This window comes from Sceloporus undulatus, chromosome 8 (assembly GCF_019175285.1).
Source record: "Sceloporus undulatus isolate JIND9_A2432 ecotype Alabama chromosome 8, SceUnd_v1.1, whole genome shotgun sequence".
NCBI lineage: Eukaryota > Metazoa > Chordata > Lepidosauria > Squamata > Phrynosomatidae > Sceloporus > Sceloporus undulatus.
This window is the reverse complement of record NC_056529.1, coordinates 25,137,223-25,163,090: the sequence shown is the minus strand read 5'-3', so window position 1 is coordinate 25,163,090 and position 25,868 is coordinate 25,137,223. Positions and strand designations below refer to the sequence as shown.

The 25,868-nt window shown below is 45.7% G+C and overlaps 2 protein-coding genes across 2 annotated transcripts; one reads left to right on the top strand and one right to left on the bottom strand.

Annotated features, from left to right (window-relative positions):
* The first annotated feature begins 11,106 nt into the window (after positions 1 to 11,106).
* MED9 (mediator complex subunit 9) lies at positions 11,107 to 13,023 on the top strand. The gene is made up of 2 exons (XM_042438792.1): positions 11,107 to 11,523; positions 12,587 to 13,023. The coding sequence occupies exons 1-2, from the start codon at positions 11,222 to 11,224 to the stop codon at positions 12,801 to 12,803; spliced, it is 519 nt and encodes a 172-aa protein (XP_042294726.1). The 5' UTR covers positions 11,107 to 11,221; the 3' UTR covers positions 12,804 to 13,023.
* Positions 13,024 to 18,215: 5,192 nt separating this feature from the next.
* On the bottom strand, positions 18,216 to 22,200 carry RASD1 (ras related dexamethasone induced 1). Its single transcript, XM_042438568.1, has 2 exons — positions 21,119 to 22,200; positions 18,216 to 19,589 (listed from the first exon to the last, which is right to left on the bottom strand). The coding sequence occupies exons 1-2, from the start codon at positions 21,405 to 21,407 to the stop codon at positions 19,039 to 19,041; spliced, it is 840 nt and encodes a 279-aa protein (XP_042294502.1). The 5' UTR covers positions 21,408 to 22,200; the 3' UTR covers positions 18,216 to 19,038.
* Between the last annotated feature and the right edge of the window lie 3,668 nt (positions 22,201 to 25,868).

Genomic DNA, 25,868 nt, shown 5'->3' with positions numbered 1-25,868 from the left:
TTCACAAAGGCCACTCCATACTGCTTACATCCCTAGAAAGCACCTTTCAAACCCTAGGGGCTCTGCTGCAAGTATTTACTGACTTTGGGGAATGTCCACTCAGCTCCTGGCTGCAGTTCTGTAGTTGGGGTTAGAAAGGCTAGTGACTAGTGACTTTGGGGTTATCCAGACAATGGGTTTTTTTAAGCGCAACTATATGAATAATATAGTTGTGCGTTCTGGGTTTGTTGTTCACACTACGAAATCACATCTATTTGCATCTCTGCAAGTTCTGTTACGCACACATGCCAGCACTCAAAAAACTATACACTTTATTTATATCCTTTCCACCACAAGCTAACTTCTCGCAATCTTGGCTGGGGAAACTGAGATTTGCAATCCATTTGCACTCAGATGGAAGAAAGCCGCTTCATGCATTTGACAATACGGGTGGCAAATAAGACAAGACATTTTGATTAGTTGCGTAACAAAATTTCCAGGAACAATCACCTTTAAAAAAAAACCTCTTCCCTTCCTTCCTTTCTCCCCTCTCAGATGCATCAATACATGTTTTAAAAGCCACTTGAACTCCTATGTATTGACCCCACTCCCATTCTTTGATGTAAAACCACTCATTCGGTTCCTCTACCTGTGACGTTCGTCTTCCGCATCTCACCCACTTTCTTCCTTATCCGAATCAATCAGGCAACTCAACTTCACCTCACTTTTGCCTTTGATTTTGGCTTGAACACACAACCCTAAGCTTGGAAAAAATAACTTTTGCAAAGGGATGACCACTCCCAGAATTTGGATTCTGGGAGCAGAAGTTGAAGATACAGCTTTCCCAGGACCTGCACAACATATTGACTGCATCCCATTTGGTCCTATTACCTCTATTGCCAAATGATGTTCTAGTAGGGTGTCATTTTCCAACAGTTTGCACACTTTCTATGTGCAGCAGGAATGGCAAAGCGGTGCCAGACCCACCTTCATCTCCAGGTGCATTTTGCAGGAAGGTGGGATGCCCTCCTGTGCCAGGTCAGATGGTATGTTCGACCCATGATGACTAATGGTTTCTAAGATGGTGCATTAGGGAATCCATTCTAGCTCTTAGCAGAAAATTTTTAAAGAGCGATCTAAGGTTCTGGACCTATTTAAAGATAGTGGTTTGAGTGTTGGACTCTGGAGACCAGGGTTCGATTCCCCGCTTGGCCATAAAACCCAATGGTTGGGCAAGTCACACACTCTCAGCCTCAGGGGAAGGCCCTGGCAAAGCTCCTCTGAACAAAACTTGCCAAGAAAACTCCAAGATAGGTTTGCCTTAGGGTCTCCCATTTCCATTTATTACAGCAAATAGCCAGAATAAGTACAAAAATGACTTGAAGCCACACAAGGAGGACAACAAACAGCACTTGAAATAGCTCCTTTCACATCTGGAGGTCAGGGTTCGAATCCCCGCTCGGTCATAAAAACTCTGGGACAAATTCGCCTTCGGTTTGCCACATGCTGGAAATGACTTGAAGGCACACGGCAACAACAGCAAATATACATGGAAACAGATTTGGATGGAATCAACTTACAGTCAAAATATAGAACAAATTTCGAGTTGCACGCTGCACTAATATCTTTATGAAGCCGACCAAAACACCCCGCTTTCCTTCTTGACGCTGGCTTTCGAAACCAACATTTCTCCACCAGAAAGTGCTGTTGTTTAAAAACACACCCCATAAAAACATGCTTCTTATGGGCAAATCTCTGGGGAAGTTGTAGTATTTATTGCTGTACTTTTTATGAAAGCATCCAAGTGACGTTCCTGTTGTCCTGAACTATTTATTCCCTTCTGACCACAGGAAAAGGGCTGTTGAAAATACGTCTTGAGTCGAAGAGCATCTCCAGATGGGACAAATATGTCCCAAAGTTGCAGCATTGGTTGCTGTAGTTCCTGGTTTGCTTCTTTTAAAACAAATGACGTTTCTGTTGTCCCAAACTATATTTTGGCAACTATCTGGCACCTGCCATAACATAGGTTTCTTCTTCATTCTCAGATTTGTGAGGCTGAAAGGATGCGACTTGTCTAAGGTCTCCCAATGGGTTTCATGGCTGAGCTGGGAATCGAACCCTGGTCTCCAAAGTCACAGTCCAACACTCAAACCACTATGTTAAGCTGGCTCTCAGAAAATATATATACACACATGCACACAAACACACACACATATATATGGGGATATCTGCTACTCTTGATAATAGTTGGGTTCAGAGAGTGATGAAGGAGCAAAGGAGAAACATGCAAAAGCTGCAAGCGGAAAACGACATTGTGAACATCTGTTGTTGTGGCTTTGAGACCACATTACAACAAAAGCATTATCTGGACTGCCTCCAAATTCTGTGAATGAAGTGGGGGCTTTGAATGATTTTCTTTATATTTTGACTTCATCTGGGAACTTCCAAAAAAGAAATGGCGCAGCTCCTCTGCCTTTTCCCCTCGAGGGATTTCTAGTGGGAAGAAAAGAGGGGAAAGATGGAACAAACAGTGGGAAGCCATGAAAGGTTAAGAGTCGGAGGACTCTTTTACTCACAAACAATTACACACATGAGTCAGGGTGCTTGCAAAACAAGAGCAGTTTTATCGCCAGCTTCTAAGGAGGTAGATTTCTCAGTTGTTTCCACTGAGATGGTGCATCTGTTCTGGGATCTAATCTGAATTTGAACAGTTAAACAACTGCTAGGAACTTGACACCTTGAAAAGCTCCTTGAAAGCCCAGACCTGGAGTGGATTCACCGCTCCCCTGACATGGAAGTCACCAGCCAGTTTAAAGATCATTGAAACTAAGGACCATGAGTTTCAAATTGATTTTTGTCCCTGGTGCTGCTTTCATTTGACTGGCAGCGTGTGCCTTTTTCCTGTATTTATGCCAATTGCTCTGAGCCTAGTTGGCCGTACAGCAACCCAATAAACTGAACGCATAAATAAATCAACACAACACACCATCCCTTTGGCTGGGTTTCCATCCGGTTTCTGCAGATATATTTGTTCCTGCCATGAGCTGGCAGCAAAAAATACTACCCAGTTCTGGGGACTCACAGAGGTCTCTGTTTCTGGTCTGAAAGGGAGAAAGGGAACCCACAGCGGCAAAAGACGTCATCCCAGTTCTTTGGCCTGAGATGCTCAAACTGACCTGACGTACCAAGCTGTCTTGTTGTTCACATTCCTTTGGCCCCGGGAGAGTTAAGAAGAAGGACGAGGCTTCCTTTGAAACCAGCTTCTTCTCTCAGCCATCTCTTTAAGCTCCTTATATAGCCCATTTTATTCCAGTTTTCCATTCTTACAAAGAAAAAAGAACAACAACAAAAAAAACCCAGCTGGATATATAGCCAGGACTCTGGAATCCTAAAAGCAGCCGTTCGAGGAAACACAAAATATACATTGTGTGCTGGGACAAACTGGACCCTGGAGTCAACAGGAGGGAGCGGATATCATAAGAAAAGGCTGAAATTGCATCCATTCAGTAAAGAGCATAGATGCAGGCAGCAATAATTTGTAGCCGTGATGTTTAGCAGAGAAGGATGGAGAAAGATGGCTTTAAAGCTTTCCTTCCATCTCATGCATTTAATGTCCAGGTTTGGGTTGGGAATGCACCAGGAGCAATAACCTCAACCGGCACAGAGGTTACGCCAGACACATCCACGGCTGGATTATCAGTCGTTCAAGGGCTGACATTGTTCCAGACCCTTAACTGGCTTAGGGCCCAGTGCTGAACGAACCAGGCATACGTTCCTTTTTCTCCTTCTTCTCTCCCAGTCATGTCCTGAATCACTCAAACAAAATGTTGTCTTCAGTGTTTTATTGACAAGGTTCCCAGCTGCTCCGGGCCAGAACGTTCTCCTCTGGGCTTCAGAAGGAAGGGAAGAAATCTCAGCATGAGAGCACTCTTTATTTATTTAAAGTGTTAATACCCTGCGCTGCAAAAAGGCTCCCAGAGAGGCTTACAAGGCATTTATTTGACAGTCCTTCCAGGCTTACAATCTAAAAGTAAAAGGATGCATAGAACGGGGAGCGGAGTAAAGGATAAAGTCCAGCAGGTGTTGGCTGCTCTTCTCTCCCTCAGAGGTCACAATAGCTGCAACTGATACGGAGGAAAGCCCTCTCACAAGCTGCTAGGATCAAGATATGATGGAGCTGTGTCTGGCTGCTCTTCTCTCCCTCAAAGGCCATAGCAGTGGCAATTGGTATGGAGGGATGACCTCTTACCAACTGCTGGGACCAAGGCATGATGGAGCTGTGCCTGGCTAAGTGTCTTTAATAGAGACATTTAGCCTTCTCTTTCAGAGACCTCTGGTGTCACAACAAACTACATCCTTGAATTCCATAGCATTGAGCAACGGCAGTTAAAGTGGTGTCAAACTCAATTATTTCTGCAGTGCGAACACATAGAGGGGAAAAGTGTGCTCCAAGCCCAGATAGTTTGGTTCTTAATTCATCCAGCCTCCTGCCTGCTTGCTTTGTATTTAGGTACGTAAGAAGTGATATTTTCCTCTGTTGGCCAAGATGGCTGTGAAAAGTTTGCAAGCCTTCTTTGCTCCAGGACTAAACGACTGCCGTTTTCATAGGTTCATTTTCCTTAGCGAGTGCCAGTTCTGGCCACCTTAGCTTAACCTGGAGCCAAAGGGCCTAAAATAGCAACTTACAGCGATGCTTCCGTCAACTGGTTCTGAGCAAGCCAAATGCTCATTATCTGGAAGGAACAATTAGACATCGACAATTACCTTGGCAGCTCCAGCGAGACACCGGAACGGACCAGCCAGTGCCCTTGTATAATCCGGCTGAGCACAGAACAGCAAATGTTCCCAGTTTTGCTATGATCTGTGTTTATCATTAAAAAGATACCATTAGACCACACTGAGCCCTTTTCTCCCACGATGCTGAATTTGGAAATGGGTGGCATGGGAGAGGGAGCAAATGTCTCTTTTTCTGTTCCTTCCCTCTGCATCTCACTTCTCTCTTTCATAATGTGGGTTTGTTTATATCGCCTTTTTCCTGACCTGGATCCAAGGTGGTTTTTGCTGGTGTTAACCACTTTCCAGTCCATTCCGACTCATGGGGACCTTGTGGATGAAACATCTCCATGTCTCTGCTTAGGTCCTGTAAATTCATATCTGTGATCTCCCAAATACAGGCTATCCATCTTGCATGTGGTCCTCTCCTTCTCCACTTTTCCTAGCATTATTGTCTTTTCTTATATGAGTCCTGCCTTCTCATGATGTGGCCAAAGTACGGCATCCACAGTTGATCATCTTGGCTTCCAGGGAGATTTCAGGCTTCATCTGTTGAAGGATCCATTTGTTTGTCCTTTTGGTTATCCACAGTATCCTCAGCACTCTTCTCCAGCACCTCAGCTCAAATGAGTTTATTTTCTTCTTATCCATTTTCTTCAGTGTCATAGCTGAGTGGGGAATCGAACCCTGGTCTCCAGAATGTTGCAAACCATGATACCATGATGAAGCTCAGACTCTAAAGCTCACACACTACAGCATTTCATAGATGGGTACTGGGGCATGTGTGGCTGAGCAACATCAGGATGCGACTGGAATGGCAAAAGCTATTAAGAACAGACAAACTAGGAGAGGTTGCAGTGGTTTGCTTTTACCTGAGCCTCTTGAGAAGGGCAAGTCTCTTATGTCTCCTTCTTTCTTCTGCCTCCCTTTGAGTTAACTGAATGCAAACGGTCTTTGCATTTTGAAATCAGATTGCCACATCTGAAGAAAACTGGGGAGGAAAGAGAAACTGGGAGTGTTTAGAAGCCACTGAACAAGTGGGATAATGGGATTAACTGGGATTTTTCTTGCCAATTCAGGATAGTTGGAGAGTGTGTAAACTGTAACTGTGAATCATTCCAAAACCAAACCATTATATCCACAGTCATGAGATAGCAATTTTACTGAGTGCTAGAGGGAAAGAAATGACTGGAAAACACCAGGAGCCTTTAAATAAGTCACTTTGATTGCAGATGGAATTCCAAGAAAACCTTGTTCAAGAATGAATTGCAAGTCCGCCCCAGGGATCGGAGCAAGGCTGCATTTTCCCACTCCAAAACATGTTTTCTTTGTTCACAGCTAATTATTAATCCCCCTTGAAAAAGGTACTCTGCAGCATGCTGGCTTTGGGGGCAAAGTGGGTTTTCAATAGCTCAACCATGCTTGCCCTCTGTGCCTTCAAGGAATTGGTATCAGGTTGTAAATTGAGGAGAGCTGAAGCAAAAGGTCCCATCTATCTTTCCCGGTGTCCTGTCTTCCCAGATTGACCAAACAGATCCTCCTCCAGGGAAAACCATAAGCAGACAGAAAGGAGAATGCTTTTGGAAGCTGTGCCCTTCTGGAGCCATCCCAGATCCTGATGTTCTCCCATCAATGAAAAGGTGCACTACAATAACAAATGGAGTGCAAGGCAAGTGCAGGACGGACACAACGTTGTGTGATAAGTACCAACCAAAGTTGCTTTTATCCTGTTAAAATTCTGTTTTATAGCCACATGCGATAAAGTCCTTAAATCCCTAGGAACAAATGGCATACCAGCAGTGCAGTTGCAAGCTAGAGAGGAAGACTCCTTCCACTCCAGTCGACTTGATGGGAGTTAAAAACCACAACTATGAACCCCGTTGACTACAGTGTTGAAATAGACATCTTGATCTATCAGGCAATCTTGGTGAAGACAGCAGAAGGCCAGTTTGGGAAAGGTTCCAGTTTTGTCAGCAGTGGCCCTGAGCTGGGATTTACATCAGTACGTGAAGCACTGGGTTCTCCTTTCAGTTAAAGAACAAAGATCAATTGATAAATGCATCACTGCTGATCTACCAGAAAACAGACCCTTATTACCTAACTAAGGTAACTGATCTAGAATTGTGGTTAATATTTTAATGCAAAGATATTATTTTTCTGCACAGGATGTGCTGTTCTCTATGCAGAAAACATCATGTAAAATTACCCCCTGAAAATTTTGGGTGAATCCCAAACTGCAAACAGTCTTCAAAAAGGTACACAGTTTGCAAAGACTTTGTTGCGGCGGGGAGAAAATTGCTAAAATTGCTCATTGCTCCTTTTGAGAATGAAATTAGCAAAGAGTTCCATGCTGAGTTTCTGCTGGATTTCCCCCCCGGAGCAAATGCCTTCCAGACTTCTCATTTGCCCTTTGTCCCGAGAGGCCTGCTGCGTTCTGCCAACCAGAGATACCTGTTGACAGTTTTTTCTTAATTGGGTCAATTAGAGACATGGAACAGTTTGCACATAAAAGCACATAGGGAAGGGAGGGAGAAACATATGGGTAGCTCATCACTGAATGCTAAAGTGCATGCCATCCTCTTTCCTACCTTATGTATGGTTGTGAAAGCTGGACAGTAAAGAAAGCTGATAAGAAGAGAATCAACTGTGGTGCTAGAGAGGAATTCTGCGGATCCCAAGGATATCTAAAAGACAAATAAAGGACTCTGAGAGCATATCAAGCCTGAACACTCTCTAGAAGCCAAAGATGAGGCTGGACATATCATGAGAAGGCAAAACCCATTGGAAAAGACCATAATGCTCAGAAAAGTGGAAGGCAGTAGAAAAGAAGAAAACGGCATGACTGATGGATAGACGCCATCAAGGAAGGTCTGTTGATAAAAAGGCGACTTGGTTGGTGGTCTCTCATTCTTAGGGCTGCTGTAAATTGAAGTCAACTTGATGGCAATTGACAACAACAAACTTCATACCCACTAGTATTTCACAAACTGGGAAACATGTGGCCAAGCAACATCAGTGTGTGGTCAAGATGCCAAATGTTATGAATGATGAGGAACCAACTAGGAGATGCTGCAGCAGTTTGCTTTTGCCTGAGTCCAACTGGGAAGGACTAGATTCTGTCCTCTCCAGGCTTCTCCTCTCTGATAAATTAATTGAGTGCAAACTCTCTTTCCACTTTGAATTCAGTTTGCAGCGACTGAAGCATGCTGGAAATGAAGGGAAAAGTTGGGGGAGGAGAGAGAAACTGCACATTTTACAAGTGGAAAAAGTGGGACAGCAGAGGATGAATTGGGACTTTCCCTGTCAAATTGGGACAGTTGGCAGCTATGGCACTTTATCCTAATTTTTGCTCCAGCTGGCAAACAGTCTGCCCAAACAGCATCCTCAGCCATCGCCTCTTCCAGTGTTTGAATATCAAGGCTTTCCATCAGTTTTAGCATTTGTGCAATTATTTGCCCAGGACACTTGCAAAGAAAAACTGAACTCACGCCATGCGTGCTCACATTCTCATCCCTATCTTCCTGACCTACTTTTAAAAACACAAACAGAGCTTTAACAGGTCTCTTGAACACAAATAATACCGCAACTGCTTGCTTCGGCTATTGTGCTGCTTCCAAGTGCTGTGGATCAACAGAAGTAATGCTTCTTAACATTTGCACATTCGGAAGAGACATAATCAGGGAGCCACTTTTACCTCTAGACTGGTTGCATAGAAGCTTACTGGGTCAAGATGTACTTTGTTACATGTCTCTGTGAATCATAAGCCAGAGCTGTCCAAGTAAAGTTATCAGGAAAATGTCACTGAGAGCTGGCCACATCCAGATTAATTTGTAAGTGAAATACAACGCAGTGCAGAAGCCTAGCTGAAATCCAACACTCCTCACCATATTCCGAATTCCCAAAAGTACAGTTCTATAGAACCAGCATAGCCTGCAATATTTCACGGGTGAAAACTGGGACTCGTGAGGCCAAGAGTGTCAGAGTGTGGTTAAGTTGCACTTTCAAATCAGTTTGCAGCAATTAAATTACAATGAGGATCAGTGGGAGGAGGTGAGAGAAATGGGGGCATTTTCAAAGCTGTTGCAAAAGTGGGACTGCAGAGAATTGATCCAAACTTTCCCTGCCAAATCGGGACAGTTAGAGGGTATGAATCTGGGGTATAGACAGTCATTTATGCAGAAGGTATCATTCCTTGCTACAGCATCATATGGGAAGAGCAAAAATTTCCAGTGACAGGGTGACACTGGATCGAATCACTCTTTGAGAGGTGAGATCCTTTGTCCAATTGCAAAAAGTTAAAATTGTTTCTGCAAAAACAAGGTATCTGTGGGTTTCAATCCAGAAAAGTTCATGGCATAATAAACCAATTAGTCTCAAAGGTGTCACTGGGACCAGTGGAATGGACTGCCTTGGAGGGTAGTGGATTCCCCATCTTTGGAGGTCTTTAAACAGAGGTTGGATGGACATCTTTCAGGAATGCTTTAGTCATGCATGGAATGAGGTTGGATTACATGACCCTTGTCGTTTCCAACTCTTAAAGTTCTATGATTCTGATATTATTCCTCCCTTCACCTTTTTATAACATAACACAAACCTAATTCATCACTGTTGTGGTCCATTTTGCACACTTGTGCAGGAGGCACTGTGTAAGAGAGAAAGGCACATTCTCTCATTTTGTGTCAGACAAAGCAAGCTTATGCAAAAACTCTGGATATCAGAATTGTTTGTGTGCCTCTGAATGATATATTCGGGTCGGAGGCTACATTACAAGGCTATTTGCTTTGAGGAACCAAGGAGAGTCATAAATAAGAGGAAGGACAATGTTCCCAATCAGTGTTGTTGACTTTTCCTTGTTCCCATTTCAGCTCAGTCTCAAACCTTCAGACTTTAGCAATACCTTTCTTGCAGGATGTGTGCTGTTCCTAAAGAGGTTCTTCTCAGTTTTCTCTTGCGTTGGTGATGGCAGACTCTCCTCTGTGGTTCAGATGAGCAAAAAGCATCACCAAACTGCAGAGAAGAAGCAGGAAGACTATTATCTCAAGGCTTGCAGGGAGATCGGAAAGTCTGTTATCTGAAGAGAGTGATGTCTGGGGCAAGATGTGTCAAGGATTCCCTGCAGGGCTTTCGGTGTCTGGTCTCAGCTTTGGAATGTGCAAAGTGCAATTGGATATCCTTCTCCTGTTAGAGATCGGTTGCTATGCTCAGCAGCACCAATTATCCCACTTTCCCCAGCTGCTTTTCAAATGTTCCAGTTTCTCTTTCCTCTTCCTCCTCCTTTGTGTTCAGCTTACTTCCATTGGTACACAATACATTCAAAGTGCAAAGTTAGTTTCCACTTATTAACTCAGCAGCTGAAGAGGAGGCTGACTACTTGCCCATAGAGAAGTATTGGGAATTACTTGTCCATAGGGATACATTGGAGAAGACTTGCTCATTGAGAATCATTGGGGAATACTTTCCCATAGAAAATCAGTGGGCAATACTTGCCCATAGGGAAGTATTAGGAAGTACTTGTCCATAGGGATGCATTGGATACTTTCCAATGCCCATAGGGAACCATTGGGGAATACTTGCCCATAGGGAAGTATTAGGAACTACTTGTCCATAGGGATAAATTGGAGAAGACTTGCCCATTGAGAGCCATAGAATACTTGCCAGTAGGGAACCATTGGGGAATACTTGTCCATAGGGAAACATTAGAGAATACAGTACTTGTCCATATGGAAACACTGGGAATTACACTCATCCTTTCATATTTGCGGCTTTGATATTTGTGGCTTCACGGATTCGATTACTATGTTCTCTCTAGGAATCTCTAGGTCCTCCAGTGCAACTCTATGGTCAACTTTAAAAGTTGCACTGAAAGACCTAGATATATTCTTAGAGAGAAGACTCTCCTCTGGTGCAGTTCTATGGCCGGTGTCTGTCGGACGGTGACCACAGAGTCTCGCTGGAGGACCTAGAGATGCCTAGAGAGGTGTCATCTCAGGGAAAAACGTGGTGTTTTTGTTATTGGTGGTTTTTCCATATTCCATATTCCTGGCAGGGGTTCTGTGCCCCTAACCCCAGTCAACATGGAGGGACAAGTGCATTAGGAATTACTTGCCCACAGGGAAACCATACTTTCCCATAGGGAACCATTGGGGAATGACTTGCCCATAGGGAAACCTAAGGAGCATCCCCTGTTTCCCTACTGGCCATATTCCCCAATGGTTGCCTATGGGGCCAGTATGGTTTCTCTGAGGGCAAGGCCTCCCATTTGTATCAATACACCTCCTCTTTCTCCCTGACCACTAGCTCCTTCCTTGTGACGTCAAACCCCCGCGACACGAGGCCTCGTCCCCGCCCCCTTCCCAGCAGCCAGTGACGTCATTTCCCCGCGACGCCGCCTGCTACTGCTGCTGCTCTTCTTCCTATTAATTAAAAGACAGCCCTGGCTTAAAGTAAAGCATGGGCGACTAAGGGGAGGATGGCGGCGCCTGGAGGGTCGGGCCCTGGGCCCGGGGAGCCCCTTCCCGCTGCTGCTCCTTCTCAGGCTCCGGGGGTCTCTCAAGGGGAGCCCCAGCAGCCTCTCCCTTCGTCCCAGCCCCAGCCTTCTTCTCCGGCGGAGACCAAGTTCCAGCCGCCGCCTCCTCCTCCTCCGCCGCCTCCTCCGCAGCCTCCTTCGGCCCAGGCTCCTCCGGGACAGGCCTCGACCCAGGCCCCTCCAGCGGCTCCCCCGGGGCAAGAGGAGGCCTCCTTCCTGCCCCTGGTCCACGACATCATCAAGTGGTAAGCAGAGAGGACCATCTAGGAATAGGGGAGTCCTCCAGCGCAGCTCTATGGTCGACCTGAAGCCAAAGCTGCACCGGAGGACCATAGAGATTCCTAGAGAGGACACACTCCGCTAGGCCTTTCTAGCTCCTCCAGCGCAACTCTATGGTCAATGTCTGGAAGATCATGACCACAAAGTTGGACTGGAGGACCTATATAGAGTCCTAGAGAGAACACTCCGCTAGGCGTTTGTTCTTCCTCCAGTGCAACTCTATGGTCAGTGTCTTGTGGATGTCGACTATAGAGTTGCCCTGGAGATTCCTAGAGAGAACACACTCCACTAGGCATTTGTAGCTCCTGTGGCGCAACTCTATGGTCAGTGTCTGGCAGATTCTGACCAAACAGTTGGACTAGATAACCCATATAAATTCCTAGAGAGAACACACTCCACTAGGCATTTGTAGCTCATCGAGTGCAACTCTATGGTCAATGTCTGGCAGATGTTGACCACAGAGTTGCCCTGGAGGACCTAGAGATTCCTAGACAAGTGTTCTCTCAGGTAAAAAGCAGAGTGTTTTTGTTATTTGTGGTTTCTCCGCATTCACAGGGGCCTGGCAAATGTGGAGGGACGAGCGTACAAGCCTCTTTTGCACCACTAAGGCTCCCTCACTGTGTCCGCACTTGCGGAAATCATCCGGCTTGAGACTGCTTTAACCGCCGTGTCTCAACGCTAAGGAATTCTGGGAGCTGTAGCGTTTGTGAGACATTTCAGTTTTCTCTCTCTCTGGTGTTGAAAGAGAGGAGCAAACAGTTTTAAAAGAAATAAAAAGAAAGGGTTGCAGATTTAGAAAGAACCCTATAAAAGATCCACAAAGAATGTCAGGGCCTCCAAAGTTTTGTGCTTTCCCAGGGAAACGGCCGCATGTCATGCATTAGCGGAGAGCGCGTTTCCTCCCAAATCCCAGTTCAGTTCCCATTGAGGACATTCTAGGCTCTCTGCCAGGTCTGTTGTGCCCTCTTGTTCCTTCTCATGCGTGGACCACAATTGCAATAACTTTCTCTTCTTCCCCTTGTGTTTCAGTATGGACAAAGAGAGCCAAGATGTCCATCAGGTGCTGAACGAGCTGAGGACCAAATTTGTGGAGATGCGCAAGCTGATCAAGTCAATGCAAGGCATTGGCCTGAGCCCTGAGCAGCAGCAGCTCCAGCTCCAAAGCCTCCGGGAGCAAGTCAAGACCAAGAGCGAACTGCTCCAGAAGTACAAGAGCCTTTGCATGTTTGAGATCCCCAAGGAATAGGGGAGCAAGCCACGTCGGACTCTGAAGGCGTTTGCCCGTTTATTCCTGAGACTTATGGGCTTTTGGATGCACTCTCTTGGGTGGAACGGACTAGTCTGCCTGTTTTAATGTGTGTTTTGCAATGTTCTTCAGGGTCAGTTTTTGGTACTTCGGAAGGTACTACTGCTCAGATATATATGTACACACACAGAGCGCACATCAATACAGTTGGCCCTCCACATTTTGCTTCTGAAGACTTGATTATTATCAGTTTTGATTACTATGTCCTCTCTAGGTATCTCTTAAGTCCCTCAGTGCAACTGCTATCAAGTTGTGCTGGAGAGCCTAGAGAAAACACTCTCTAGGCATTTGTAGGTCCTCCAGCATGATTCTATGGTCAATCTTTAGCAGATGTTGACCATAGAGTTGCTCTGGAGGACCTGGGGTTCTAGAGAGGTGTTCTCTCAGGTAAAAAGAATAGTGGGTTTTTATTTGCGTTTTTTCCACATTCATGGAAATGGGATCCCAGTGAATGTCAAGGGGCCACTCTGTGTGTGCGTGTGCGTGCGTGTGTGTATACACATTATATATATATATATATATATATATATATATATATATATATACACACACACACACACACACACACACACACACACACACACCTGTTTGCATACTGGTGTGGGGATGGAATTCCAGATTTGGATACTCCCATGTATTTTTTTAATCCTTGCCTTTAGAAAACTAGAGTATCAGGGAGCCTGATCTCTCCCTTGAGTGGTTATATTTCTAGCAGCAAGGAGTGCAAGGGGAGGGGGGGTGTTTGGTCCAAAATACACTGCAGAAATAATCCAGTTTGAGACTGCTTTTACTGCCCTGGCTCAGGACTAGGGAATCTTGGGAATTGTTGTTTGTCTCACAAACACTACAGTTCCCAGTATCCCCTAGCATTGAGCCAGGGCAGTTAAAGCAGTCTCCAACTGGGTTATTTCTGCATTGCATTTTGGACCTTCAACTGTGTAATCCCTCACCATTCCTACTTTCAGTATGAGCTGTTAACACTCAGAGATGATTGTGCCCCTGGCTTTTCATGTATAAATTGAGAAGCAACAGGGAGTCGGGGCAACCATTATTGTTATTATTACTATTATTATTGTATCCCTCTCCCAGCTCCATGAGAAAGCAATTGCCCTGTTCCTCCTGCAAAGGATGCCAGCGGGAGGAAGCAGCAGGGAAGCCGCCGTTATGTTTGCTTGAAAGCTACAGAGGCAGAACTAGAACATGGCGTGACTCATTGAGTCTTATGGGGCAGTTGAGATTGGATAAACCTTCTTGTCCTGGTTTCTGTGCAAGGAGTCAAAACGAGTAGCAAAGACCCTCGATTGTGTTTGTGTGGTTTGTTTTGAATAAACCATCTTTCTTTAATTGCTTCCTTAGATGTTTACTTCGAGGGGAGGGAAATCTAAAAATCCTGGAGTTGTAAAGTATGTACACACTGCTGTAAATGTGAATTCCCCAGCAGGTATAAGGTCTGCAAGGACAGTTTTGTTGTGTGCCTTCAAGTCGCCTCTGACTTATGGCGATCCTAAAGCGACCTTATCCTTGGTTTTTCTGGGCAAGATTTGTTCAGATGGGATTCGCCATGGCCTTCCTCTGAGGCTGAGAGAGAGTGACATGCCCAAAGTGGGTTTCTATGACCAAGAGCGGATGCAAATCCTGGTCTCCAGAGACCAAGCCCAACACCTAAACCACCACACCATGCTGGCTTTCATAAGATGATAAGTCCAACTTACCATCTTAGGGGTCTTTCACACCTTCCCAACCCCTGACATAAGGGGCACATCAGCCAGAAAACCCCAATGGAGACAGGGCTCAGGAGGGTGCGGAGAGTACTCCATGTCCCAATGACACATCGGTATGCTTACTGACAGTTGGTTATTGGCCCTCGAGAGTCATGCCAAGGGGGATTGTAAAGTGGTAGTAATACACAGGGCAGCATGCCCTTGGTCCTACTGTGCCTTCAAAGCCCTGCCCGCTTCCTTGGAACATGGGTGCCCCACCTTTGTGTGCATCATTGCTTGCCTTTCGGGTTCATTGTACTGGGCTTGAAGGGCATGGCCCAGTTGTACTCAGCTGGATTCAATGGAGCATCCCAGCCGGGAAATGAGGGAAGCTGGCACAGGGGGGTGGTGGTGGTGGTGAGGTGAGAACAAAGGGGTGACTCGAATTCTTGCGTGATCCCTCCAGCACCATTGGTGATGCAATTGGTATTGTTGGATTGCATAGGCTGCGTCGCTAGACCTCCTCTCTGTACGGTTTCAGGTGCCTGAGTACAGTGCCTTGGCCCCGTTCCCGAAGTCACAAGGGAAGGGCCCATTGTTGTTTTGTACTCAAAACCGGAGAGTACAATGCAGCGGATTATTGGAGTTGCAGCGAGAGAAAGTATGTACCCAGGAGAGACAGGTAAGGAAGGGGTCACTGAGGTCTGGCTTCCCTCAGTTCACCCTTGGTACATTTAATGCAAGCTTGTCCGGCTGCCAAGGCACACGAATGTTTACTTTTGGGGACCTGCAAATTTTCCACAGGTACCAAACAGGTAATTCAGGAGAGAGTGAGTAAGGGAATGGGTGACTGAGTGCAGGAGAAATAAAACAGCCTCAGATTGTTCACTTAATCATTGTGTATTGTTATGCATTTATGTCCCACCTTTCTTCCCGTATGAAACCTAAGGCAGCCTTGAACAAATTGCTATGGAGTACAGTTGGCCCTCCATAGCCATAGGTTTTTAACCACAAATTCAACCATCCACCAAATTGTGTGTGTGTGTGTGTGTATGCAGGTGTAGCTTGATTTTACCATTTTAAATAAAGGACACCATTTTACCATCCAATGTATTTAATAGGACTTAAACATCCATGGATTATGGTTCTGGAACCAAACCCCAGCAGATACCAAGAACCCACTGTGCAGAATGGACCATGACGGTTCAATGAAACCTCCATATTTAATGGTACTCTACCACTGGGCACCGTTTTCTGGATAGACAAATTGTCTCTGTGTGTTTTGCTTGCAGGCTTCCCAAAGGCCGCAGAGATGCTGGATGCTGGACTAGAATTGGTCTCATGGGGCTAATCCCACCGGATTCCTCTTTCTGTTCATAATTGCAAAGCTGTTTGTTTGTTCTAGTGAGTCCCTGGGGAGCCCTCTTAACAGAGTAAGTGGGACTAGGATCAGAGCGTGGGAAAAGAACTGTTCTGGACTAGAGCTCCCAGAATCCTTACTATAACCATACTATAAGGGATTAGATGGGAAGGTAAAGGGTAGCTGCAACACCATGGCTTTGGGTTTGATGCAGGATATCAGCCCAAATTTTAAACTAGTCTTTAAAGGGAGCCGACTTAGCTGACCAAAAGTGTCCGGCACATTGCAATGTTCCTTTAAAGCTGGCCAAATATTGGTGTGGATTTGCCGCTCCACTGACATGGGAACCATTGGTCGCCATGGGTAGGAAGGAAGGCATTGGAAGATGAGGCTTTCCCTGCCTTCCCTTGTCATTGTTGCATAACTCTGAAAAAGGTTCATCACCAACCAATGTGGGGCAATGACAGGGGTCTAGCCTTGTCTTCCTCCCCTCTTAAATTATAGAAAAAGAAAAAGGGGAGCTGCTTTTCATGGTGGTGCATCAACAGATTTCCAGCCAGATGATGCCAAGATGGTCAATCCATGGCACCTTCCAGCTGAAAAGACCTTGGAGGAACCGACTGAGCCCCATAAGGGCCAGAGGACGGCTGCCAGTCAGAGTGGACAGCATTCAGCTACATTCAATAGGGATAAATGTAAGACACTACATCCAAGCAGAAAAAAATGAAATGCACAAATCAGGATGGGTGACCCCCGGCTTGAAAGCAAGATGCTTGAAAAGGATCGGGTTGCTTTAAAGACCTTTTGCCATCAGCCTTCCCCATTTTTTTTTCTAGCCATTTGGCAAGAGAAGGTTAGACGAGAAACACTTCTTTGGCAGAGACCCAGGGAGTGACTCCTCATGTTTTCATATTTAGTGGCAATGAATTCATTGCCAGCGTGAGATTAATATGATTAATAAATGTTGTGATCTTCACTCTTAAGGACCGGGGGAAACACAGCTCTCCTCGCTGCTGGCTAAGGCTGATGGGAGTTGGAGTCCAACAACGTTGGGGGGCTTCTTGCTTGTCATCCTACAGGTTGAGTCTCCCTCTTCTGAAACGCTTGGGATCAGAAGTGTTTTGGATTTTGGAATGTTTGCATAGATGTAATCTTGGAGAAGGGACCCGAGTCTATTTAAGTTTATGTCCATTTGTGTTTTGTATACACACTGTATACACTTAGCCTGAAGGTAATTTTATGCACAATATTGTTAATAATTTGGTGCGTGAAACCAGGTTTGTGTACACTGAACCAGCCGAAAGCAAAGGTGACACTATCTCAGCCCTCCATGTGGACAATTGAGTATTTTGGATTCCAGATAAGGGAGACGCAACCAGAAGGAGGTTGATAACTAATTGTTCGAAATGCCAACAGATGTCAAGGCTTCTGGGTGGGGGAAAAAGAAGAAGCCTTGTTTGCCAATGAGGTGGGACACTGTTTGGGTTTAGGAGATTCAGTTTCACCTTTAAAGATCCACTCCAGCCAAGCAAACGTGGGCATGGTGCCAGGGAAGAGAAAACAGTGTTATGTAACTGCAAGGACACTTTTGGTTGGGAGCAGGATGCCAAAACATCTTTACAAGGTTTGATCTTGACCAGCGTCTGTGCAATGCTCTCCAGAGACACATTCCAGCACTCTCTGGATACGTTTGCCTCTTTCTATGGCAGGTATGTGAGGGTCAGGGGCAACATGACACCCCAAGTTTTACTCCATGAAACCATTCACTTGAGCCATCCTTACTCACTGAGCCCCATGCTTTCGGATACCTTATATATATATATATATATGTGTGTGTGTGTGTGTGTGTGTGTGTTCCCAAAGAAGTGCATAACCTTTACTGAAAGCAAAATGTGGTTGCTTTGAAAAGGGCTGGCTGGGGATTATTATTATTATTAGGGGGTTGGGCTGGATGGCCCTTGGGGTCTCTTCCAACCCTATGATTCTATGATGATGATTATTTTGGGATTTGTAGTCCAATCTTTTGACTTTTCTCCAGCCTTTGATTTTGTGATTTGACCAGACAGAAACTTACACTGGCAATCCTCCCGCTTTTTGCCACGGCTTTTCCATCTTTCTTCTTAAACATATTCACACATTCTCCATGGAAGAGAAAGGAAAAACAACTGGGCAGTGCCTCCTGACGTTCATCCGGACCCTGTTTTCTTCCCATAGCCCCACTCTTTTGAACCCCATCCCTTCCCCTTCCCCACTTTTCTACATCAAGACCCAGAGACATTCACATTCTTTTCAAATATTTTATTGTTTTGTAGCAAAAATATAACAAAAAGACAGAACCAGCGTGTCACACGTCGTAAGACACTGAGCTAAGATTTTGTTCATCTCGTCCATCGATGGACCAAGTCTTTCGACATATAAAGTGCCTGTTTGCTTGAATGCAAATTTCTTTTTTCTCCCTCTTTTTTTGCGAGAGAAAAAGCTCAAGACAAAGAAGGGCAAAATGTAAACAGGAAAACTTTCTTTTGTCTTCCAAAAAACGAAAAAAACGAAACACCGCACACACACACACAGCCTGCGCACGCATGCATAGTCCAGTCCCTTGCGTTCCCTTTTGCAGCGGCAGATGTTGATTTCTCAGTGTTCAGAAACATTGCAGTGGATACAACCAAGTATGTGTCTAAAAATGTTCATTGTAGGCTGTTTCCGTCCGCCCTATGTCCAACACTCCCTTAAACACACAAACACACATGGATTTTAAGACGTCGCACAATGCAGAATGACCGTTCGGAGATTGCTTCTCCTTCACAATGTTTGTTGTTTGAAATGTCTCTTCTCCACTCCAAAGTCCATGGAGGTCAGCTCTTCTCCAACTCGCTCCCATCGGCAACCGTGCCGCCTCCAAATATATATATGTGTGTATTAAAAAACCAAGGGGAGTTTGGTGAAAAAAGGTCCCCTCAAAGAGCTAGGAGGCAGCGTGCCCTGCAGGCCTGAGCGATGCCAACCTCGGCAAAAAGGCCTCAATGCCACCGCATGGGGGCTGGCCAAGTTTGGGTACAAAAACAACCTCTTCCCACCTTTCGCCAGGAAAAAGCGTGAAGGCCGGAGGAGCGTCTTAGCTGATCACACACCGCTCTTTGTCCTTGGCCTGCCCGCCCCGGATGGCCTTCTCTCGGATGTACATGAGGTCGCTGTGGACGCTGGGCCGGCGGGCAAAGGGGGCCACGATGCCATAAGCCTCCCCGCCGCCATCTCCAGAGCCTTCCTTCAGCAACTTCTTGTTTTTGAGGGCATTTTTGTGCAAGAGGTCACAGTACTGGACGGAGACTTTCCGGTGGAGGTCGGGGCTCATTTCGCTGGGCAGCTTGGCCATGGCGAAGAGGGCTTGGAACATCTGGTCCAAGCTGCTGTTCTTCTTGGCAGAGATCTCGAAGTAAGCGCACTTTTTGGGGTCCTGGCCCACCAGCTGCTCAATCTCCCTGGGGTCAACCTCACGGTAAAAGTCACGGTCGCCTTTGTTCCCGCAGATGACCAAAGGGACGTCAATGTTCTCCTTGGTCTTGTTTTTCAAGCAGGACTTGGTCTCCAGGATCTGCTGCTTCAAGCGCTGGACTTCCTCAAAGGAGTCCCGGTTATCTAGGCTGAAGACGAGAATAAAGACGTCGCCTGGAGGAAAGGAGAAAAGAGAAGAAGGAAAACAAGGTTAGGTATGCTTTGGTGTTTCATCATTGCCTTTGACATACATTCAATAGAGCAGCAAAAGCAATCCAGCTCAAGTGGGGAAAGGAGGACCATTTTGGAGGAAAACCCTTCTGCCTAAGCTTCTCTGCAAGATAGCTCCAGATTCTTGGTTTGTTGCCATTTGTATACATTTAGATTGGAAAAGGTGGTGGTTGTTCTATTCTATACTACACAAAGTTATTCTATACTATTGGGGTAAGAGAAGTGCAGATAAAAAGGCAATCATTATTAAATAGTAGGCATGGGACAGATTTCGGAGAGCTCTTCTGTAGCCGCCTTCCCTCCTTGTGGGTTCAATTCCTCCCCCTTTCCCCTGCCTGCTTTTTCAATCTTTTTAATTCTTCTTCTTTTTATGGCTTCAGAACAATTTGATTCAAATAGCCGGGCAGAAGCGGCGTTGCTCTTAGTGCCAATGCGCCATTGGCCAAGGGTCATAAAAATCCAGAAAGATTTAGAGCTCAGAGTGACAGGAACCTGAAAGTACAGTTTGCAAAAGGGATTTGGAGCCGGCGGCTGTATTGGCACTAAACTTCATACAAACACACTATGGCAAGGCACTTTGTTAGCCGCTGTCTGGTCGATCTTTTGGGCAGGAATAAGTCCCCCACAAAACACAGCAGGACTCTAGTTCCTGGGATACATAGGGCTAAACCTTTCTGGAAACCACACATCTTTATTGACACTAGCCCCGACCCAATGAGTAATGCCCAGCGCCAACAACAAGCCGATCTCTGAGTCACCACAAATACTGGAGTACGGGTTGGCTGTGGCTTTTCATAGCCAATGGGGAAAGTAACTCTTTTTTTCTTTTGGATCCCGGCTCCTCAGATCCTCTGCCACAACCAGAGGCTTGGGGATGCTGGGAGTTCGAGTCCAAAAGAATACCTTTCCCAAACTTGGACTGGATTAATATTAGTAGCATTAACAACAACAACACTGGAGTCGCTTGGAGGGAAAGTGACACTTTTGGAACAGCTAAACCTTTGCCTGCTATAGTCTGTCTGTCTATCTATCCGTCTATTTATCTATCCATCCACCACCTCTCTGTCTCTCTCCATCTTTCTATCTCTCTATCTATAACTTTCTCTCTCTGTCTCTATCCTACTGTCTATCTCTCTATCTATTTCTGTCTCTCTCTCATGTCTCTTTCTCTCTCTCCATCTTTGTATCTCTCTATCTATATCTTTCTATCTATCCCTCTTTCTCTCTCTCCATCTTTGTCTATCATGTCTCTCTGTCGATCGATCGTATCTCTAGCCCATCTGTTCCCAATGATAACCATTTTAGTCTTTTGGCTAAAGCCCCAGGTTTATCAAGTTTGGTGACGCAGGGAAGGCCATTTAAGCGCAGCCCTTCAAAGTGGGATGGAAGTGTCTTAAGTCTCCAGTGTGGATGCTAGGACACTGATGAGAAGCAAGGGGTTTGTTGTTCTTTTGTAATGTTCTGAGTCTCACCGGTGAGGATGGAGAGGCGCCTCATGGCGGGGAAGGGGTGGTTTCCCGAGGTGTCGAGGATGTCCAGCTGGTAGACCTCGCCTCGGATGCTGTAGAGCTTGCGGTGGAAGTCCTCGATGGTCGGGGTGTACTGCTCCTCGAAGCGGCCCGTCAGGAATCGGGAGACGATGGCCGTCTTGCCGACTTTGGAGGAGCCCAGGATGACCATCCGGTAGCAGTTCTTGGCCGGGATGCTCAGCTCCGAGCCTTCGCTGGGAGACATCTTCTTGATCATCTCCGCCAGGCGCATCGGGAGAGAGGCAGAACCAGAGGATGCCCAGAGAGACCCAGAGAGAGGGGAGAGGCTGGCTCTGCGAGGCTCCACTCGGCTTTGGGAGGCAAGAGCTGCTCCTGGGCTTTATAGAGCCAGAGCAGCCAGGGCCGCCCCTTCCAGGGAGGAGGAGGAGGAAGAGAGACACACAGAGAGAGGCGCTTGCTCTGCAGCAGCCGCTTGGTGCGTAAAGGCGCACAGAGCAGCCAAGGAGGAGGATGCTGCTGCTGTTGCCTCTTTTTGGAGGCATCCCTGGAGGCAGGGGAAAGGGACCCTCTGCCCCAACATTGGGCTGGTTTGGGGTCTTTTGGGGGGGTCTCCTCTTAAGAGGGTCGTCCCCAAGGATTCTACCGCCTGAGGCATGGCTCTCTTCCACCATCCAAAGAAAGACATGGGTGGAGGAGAAGACTCTCCGTTTACTTTGGTTGCCCCAGGCAAGGATGCCCAGCCCATTCTGGGCAAGGGAAATAGCTTGGTACCTAGCAGGGCCGTCCCAAGACATTGTGCCGCCCGAAATGGAGCAGCCAATGCTATCGTTGCTTGGTTCCTATTCCAGTGTTCAGCTGCTTGCGATGGGAAGAGAACATTCAGTATTTGCAAGCAGCAGAAAAAGCAAGAGATTGTTCAGCAATAACAATATTTTGAGCCCGTCTCGCCCTTCGGATCAAGGCAGGTGACAAGACAAGAAATAAACAATACATAATACATCATAAAATTACAAAGTAATAAATGGGAGGACCAACTGTATTGGACTAGGAGCCTGGGAGGAGGAGGAGACTGGGATAGGCTATTCTTACAGTGGACCCTTGCTATCCGCGGGTTCCAGGGCCAGGATACCAAAATCCACGGATGCTCAGGTCCCATTACAGAGCATGCCATAGTAACATGGTGTCCCTTATATACAATGGCAATGCAGATATTATTCTATATCGGAATTATTTGTCAGTATTTTCAAGCCACGCGGAAACTGTGGATGCCAAATCCATGGATTCAGAGGGCTGTGGCTGGACTTATACTAAGGAGCAAACATGGAACAGTGGTTGAATTATTCAGAGTGGACTCTGGGAGACCAAGCTTCAAATCTCAGCCACAGAAACCCATTGGGTAACCTTGGGCAAGTCGCACTCTCTCAGCCTAAAGAGGAAAGCAATGGCAAACTCCCTCTGGATAAAACCTTGCCAAGAAATCCTTAGGAGATGCTTACTGAAATTTTGTAGCACCTTTGAGACAGACTGAGAGAAAGAAATTGGCGGCACGAGCTTTTGTAGACTTAAGTGGATCCAAATGCATCTGAGGAAGGAGACTGACGTCTAGGAAAGCTGATGCTGCCAACCTCTTTCTTTCAGCGAGTCTCAAAAGTGCTACAAGATCTCTCTACGAACCAATTCCAGAGACTAACACAGCTATATCTTTGAATTCTACCATAAATTGGAGTTGACTTGAAGGAGCAAAATGAGAATGAAAAGGCCCCAGACATTGTAGATTTAGCACCGAACGAAGTGTACCAAGCCCTTGGTCATTTTGGTTGCCTTTTCTCTGACAAGGCAACCAGAACTGCGCACAAACTCGGGGCCGCATTGTACATTCGTACAATGGCAGGATAGCAGAACAACAGCAGCCACGACAATAAGAATATTCTAGAACGCTGCTGAGCAAACTGGTTTCTCTGACAGCTGAACAAAAACAATAAAAGGGGAGGCAGGGGGGAATATATATATATATATATATATATATATATATATATATGCTGTGAGATATTTATGCCCGCCATTTCAGAGCCGCACCTGATGTGTGCTAAGAAGAGATAGTGACAGCAATGGGAATAAATGAAAGGCAGCCAGAGAGGGACCAATAAAGGGATAATACAGATGTTAATCGGATCAAGGGCCCTTGTTGTAGTATGTTATGTCTTCCACTATGTGGCACCAGAAGGCATGGTTCCTGGTTGTGTATATACCTTTTTCCAAGTGTTTTTCTATGCTGTATTTAAAGAAAAGGATTTTAGAGGTGTGTTTGGTTTGTGTGTGTGTGTGTTTGAGATGGAGAGAGAATGAAAAAGGCAAAGGTGCAAGGATGAAAGGCAAGAGGTGCAGAGGAAATGCTAGCAAGAGGAACAAAGGAAGAAAACAATAAAAGGGGAGGCAGGGGATACACACACACACATATATATACACAACACACACACACACACATATAGTATATCAATACGGTGTGAGATATTTATGCTCACCATTTCAGATCTGCATCTAATGTGTGCTAAGAAGAGACAAAGTCGGCAATGAGAATATATGAAATGCAGCCAGAGGGAAAATAATAATAATAATAATAATAATAATAATAATAATAATAATAATAATAATAATAATACAAGACTAGACAGAATTTGAAACCAATGTTATCCTTGGTCCAAGGCACACTGCAGAAATAATCCATTTTGAGACAGTTTTAACTGCCATGGCTCAGCGGAAACCTGGGAATTGTAGTTTATTGCGGCACCAGAGCTCTCCAACAGAGAAGGCGAAATGTCTTACAAAACTATCGTTCCCAGAATTCCCTAGCATTGAGCTTTTCGCCAAATGGGTTTTCCTCTGCGAAAGAAGGCACACTTTTATGATCGTCTCCTTTGGGAACAGCATGGGAGCGCTTTGAGGGCATGCAGAGAAGTAAACAGAAAGCTCCTTCTCTATCACCGTGATGTTTCGTTTTCAGTTATGGATCCGTAACTCCAGGTTATGACACCGCAATGCAGAATGCCAGCCTTGCTTTTTAAAAACAACACACACACAATGCAAACACTGCTGCGGTAATTCACTGGGAGAGGAGAGAAAATTGCAAAATGACTTGCAAAGGTCAAGCAAGCTGAGGCATCAGGCAGTAGTCAAGAAAACCGAGATAAGCAATTGTTGTTGTCGTTATTGTTGTGTGCCACCAAGTCATTTCTGACTCATGGTTACCCGAAGGTGAACCTGTCACTGGCAAGATTTGTTCGGAGAGGCGTTTGCCATCGCTGCTTTCCTCTGAGGCTGAGAGAGTGGGACTTGCCCATGGCCAAGTGGGGATTTGAACCCAGGACTCTCAAGAGTCTTTGTCCAGCACTCAAACCATTCCATCACACTGGCTTTCAGGATAGACAAAGGAATGCACAAAAGTCTAGTTGCAAGGCTTCCCAAAGCAGGACAGAGTCTCCATAAACACATTCTCCGCTTGAGTGTTTTTAACACAGAATGAGGGTAGTTACACACTCACAGAGCACACCAGGCCTTGCTGAATGCCACACACACACACACACACACACACTTGTCCCTCCATATTCGCTAGGGTTAGAGGCACAAGACCCCCATGAATATGGAAAAACCGCAAATAACAAAAACACTGTTTTTACCTGAGAGGACACCTCTCTAGGAATCTCTAGGTCCTCCAGCGCAACTCTGTGGTCAACGTCCAACAGACACTGGCCATAGAACTGCACTGGAGGAGCTACAAAGGCCTAGTAGAGTGTCCCCTCTAGGAATCTCTAGGTCCTCCAGGGCAGCTCTATGGTCAACGTCCGACAGACACTGACCATAGAACTGCGCCAGAGGAGCTACAAAGGCCTAGTAGAGTCTTCTCTCTAGGAATCTCTAGCTCTTTCAGTGTGACTTTTGGTTAAAGTTGACCATAGAGTTGCACTGGAGGACCTAGATATTCCTAGAGAGAACATATTGATCAAATCCGCGAATTATCAAATCCGCAAATATCAAAGCCGCAAATATGGAGGGATGAGCGAATATGAGTGTTTTGTTTGGTCACATCCTCCATTTTTCTCGAAGGCCATACATTTTGCGGTGGCTTGTCCTCCTTTGCGGTTAGGGATGCCTAGTCAAACGCTCTCTCCTTCTCTTTTCTCTCGACTCGGTGCCTTCGGACGAGGAAAGAAAAATCTAATTACCAATACCAGGAGGCTTTTTTCTTTTTCTTCCTGCAGCAAGAGATTGATCCGCTCATTATAAAAGCTCTGAACACCCCGCTTTTGCTTTCCTACCCCTAAACATCCCTCCTGCGGTTAAGTGGCAACAGAAGTCATAGGGAATGGCTATTCCTTTGGGGAGAGACAAATTGGGTATTGATGAGGAGGCAGCCGGCAGCTAATGGAGTGGACTATTAATAGCTTGGAATATGTGTATCTGTGTGTTTGTGTCTGTTAAAAATAGACAGCTCCTCCAAGCTCAACCACAGCATCTGAGAATGGAAAGGCCATTTCCTCTCTTTGCTGAAGCTCTTCCGCTGACAGCTGAGTCGATTATTATTATTATTATTATTATTATTATTATTATTATTATTATTATTATTATTAACCTGTACAAGGGTAATAAATAAGCATTAATCAGCAGGAGGTAAAAAATGGAACAGTTTCAAATGGAACAGAACAGTACACAGATTAACATGGAAATCACTCCTCCC

Coding starts and splice junctions, on each gene's coding strand:
- MED9 (XM_042438792.1), top strand. CDS start 11,222: ATGGCGGCGCCTGGAGGGTCGGGCCCTGGGCCCGGGGAGCCCCTTCCC. Junction 11,524..12,586: donor GTCCACGACATCATCAAGTG/GTAAGCAGAGAG, acceptor CTTGTGTTTCAG/TATGGACAAAGAGAGCCAAG.
- RASD1 (XM_042438568.1), bottom strand. CDS start 21,407: ATGCGCCTGGCGGAGATGATCAAGAAGATGTCTCCCAGCGAAGGCTCG. Junction 19,590..21,118: donor GCGCCTCTCCATCCTCACCG/GTGAGACTCAGA, acceptor CCTTTCCTCCAG/GCGACGTCTTTATTCTCGTC.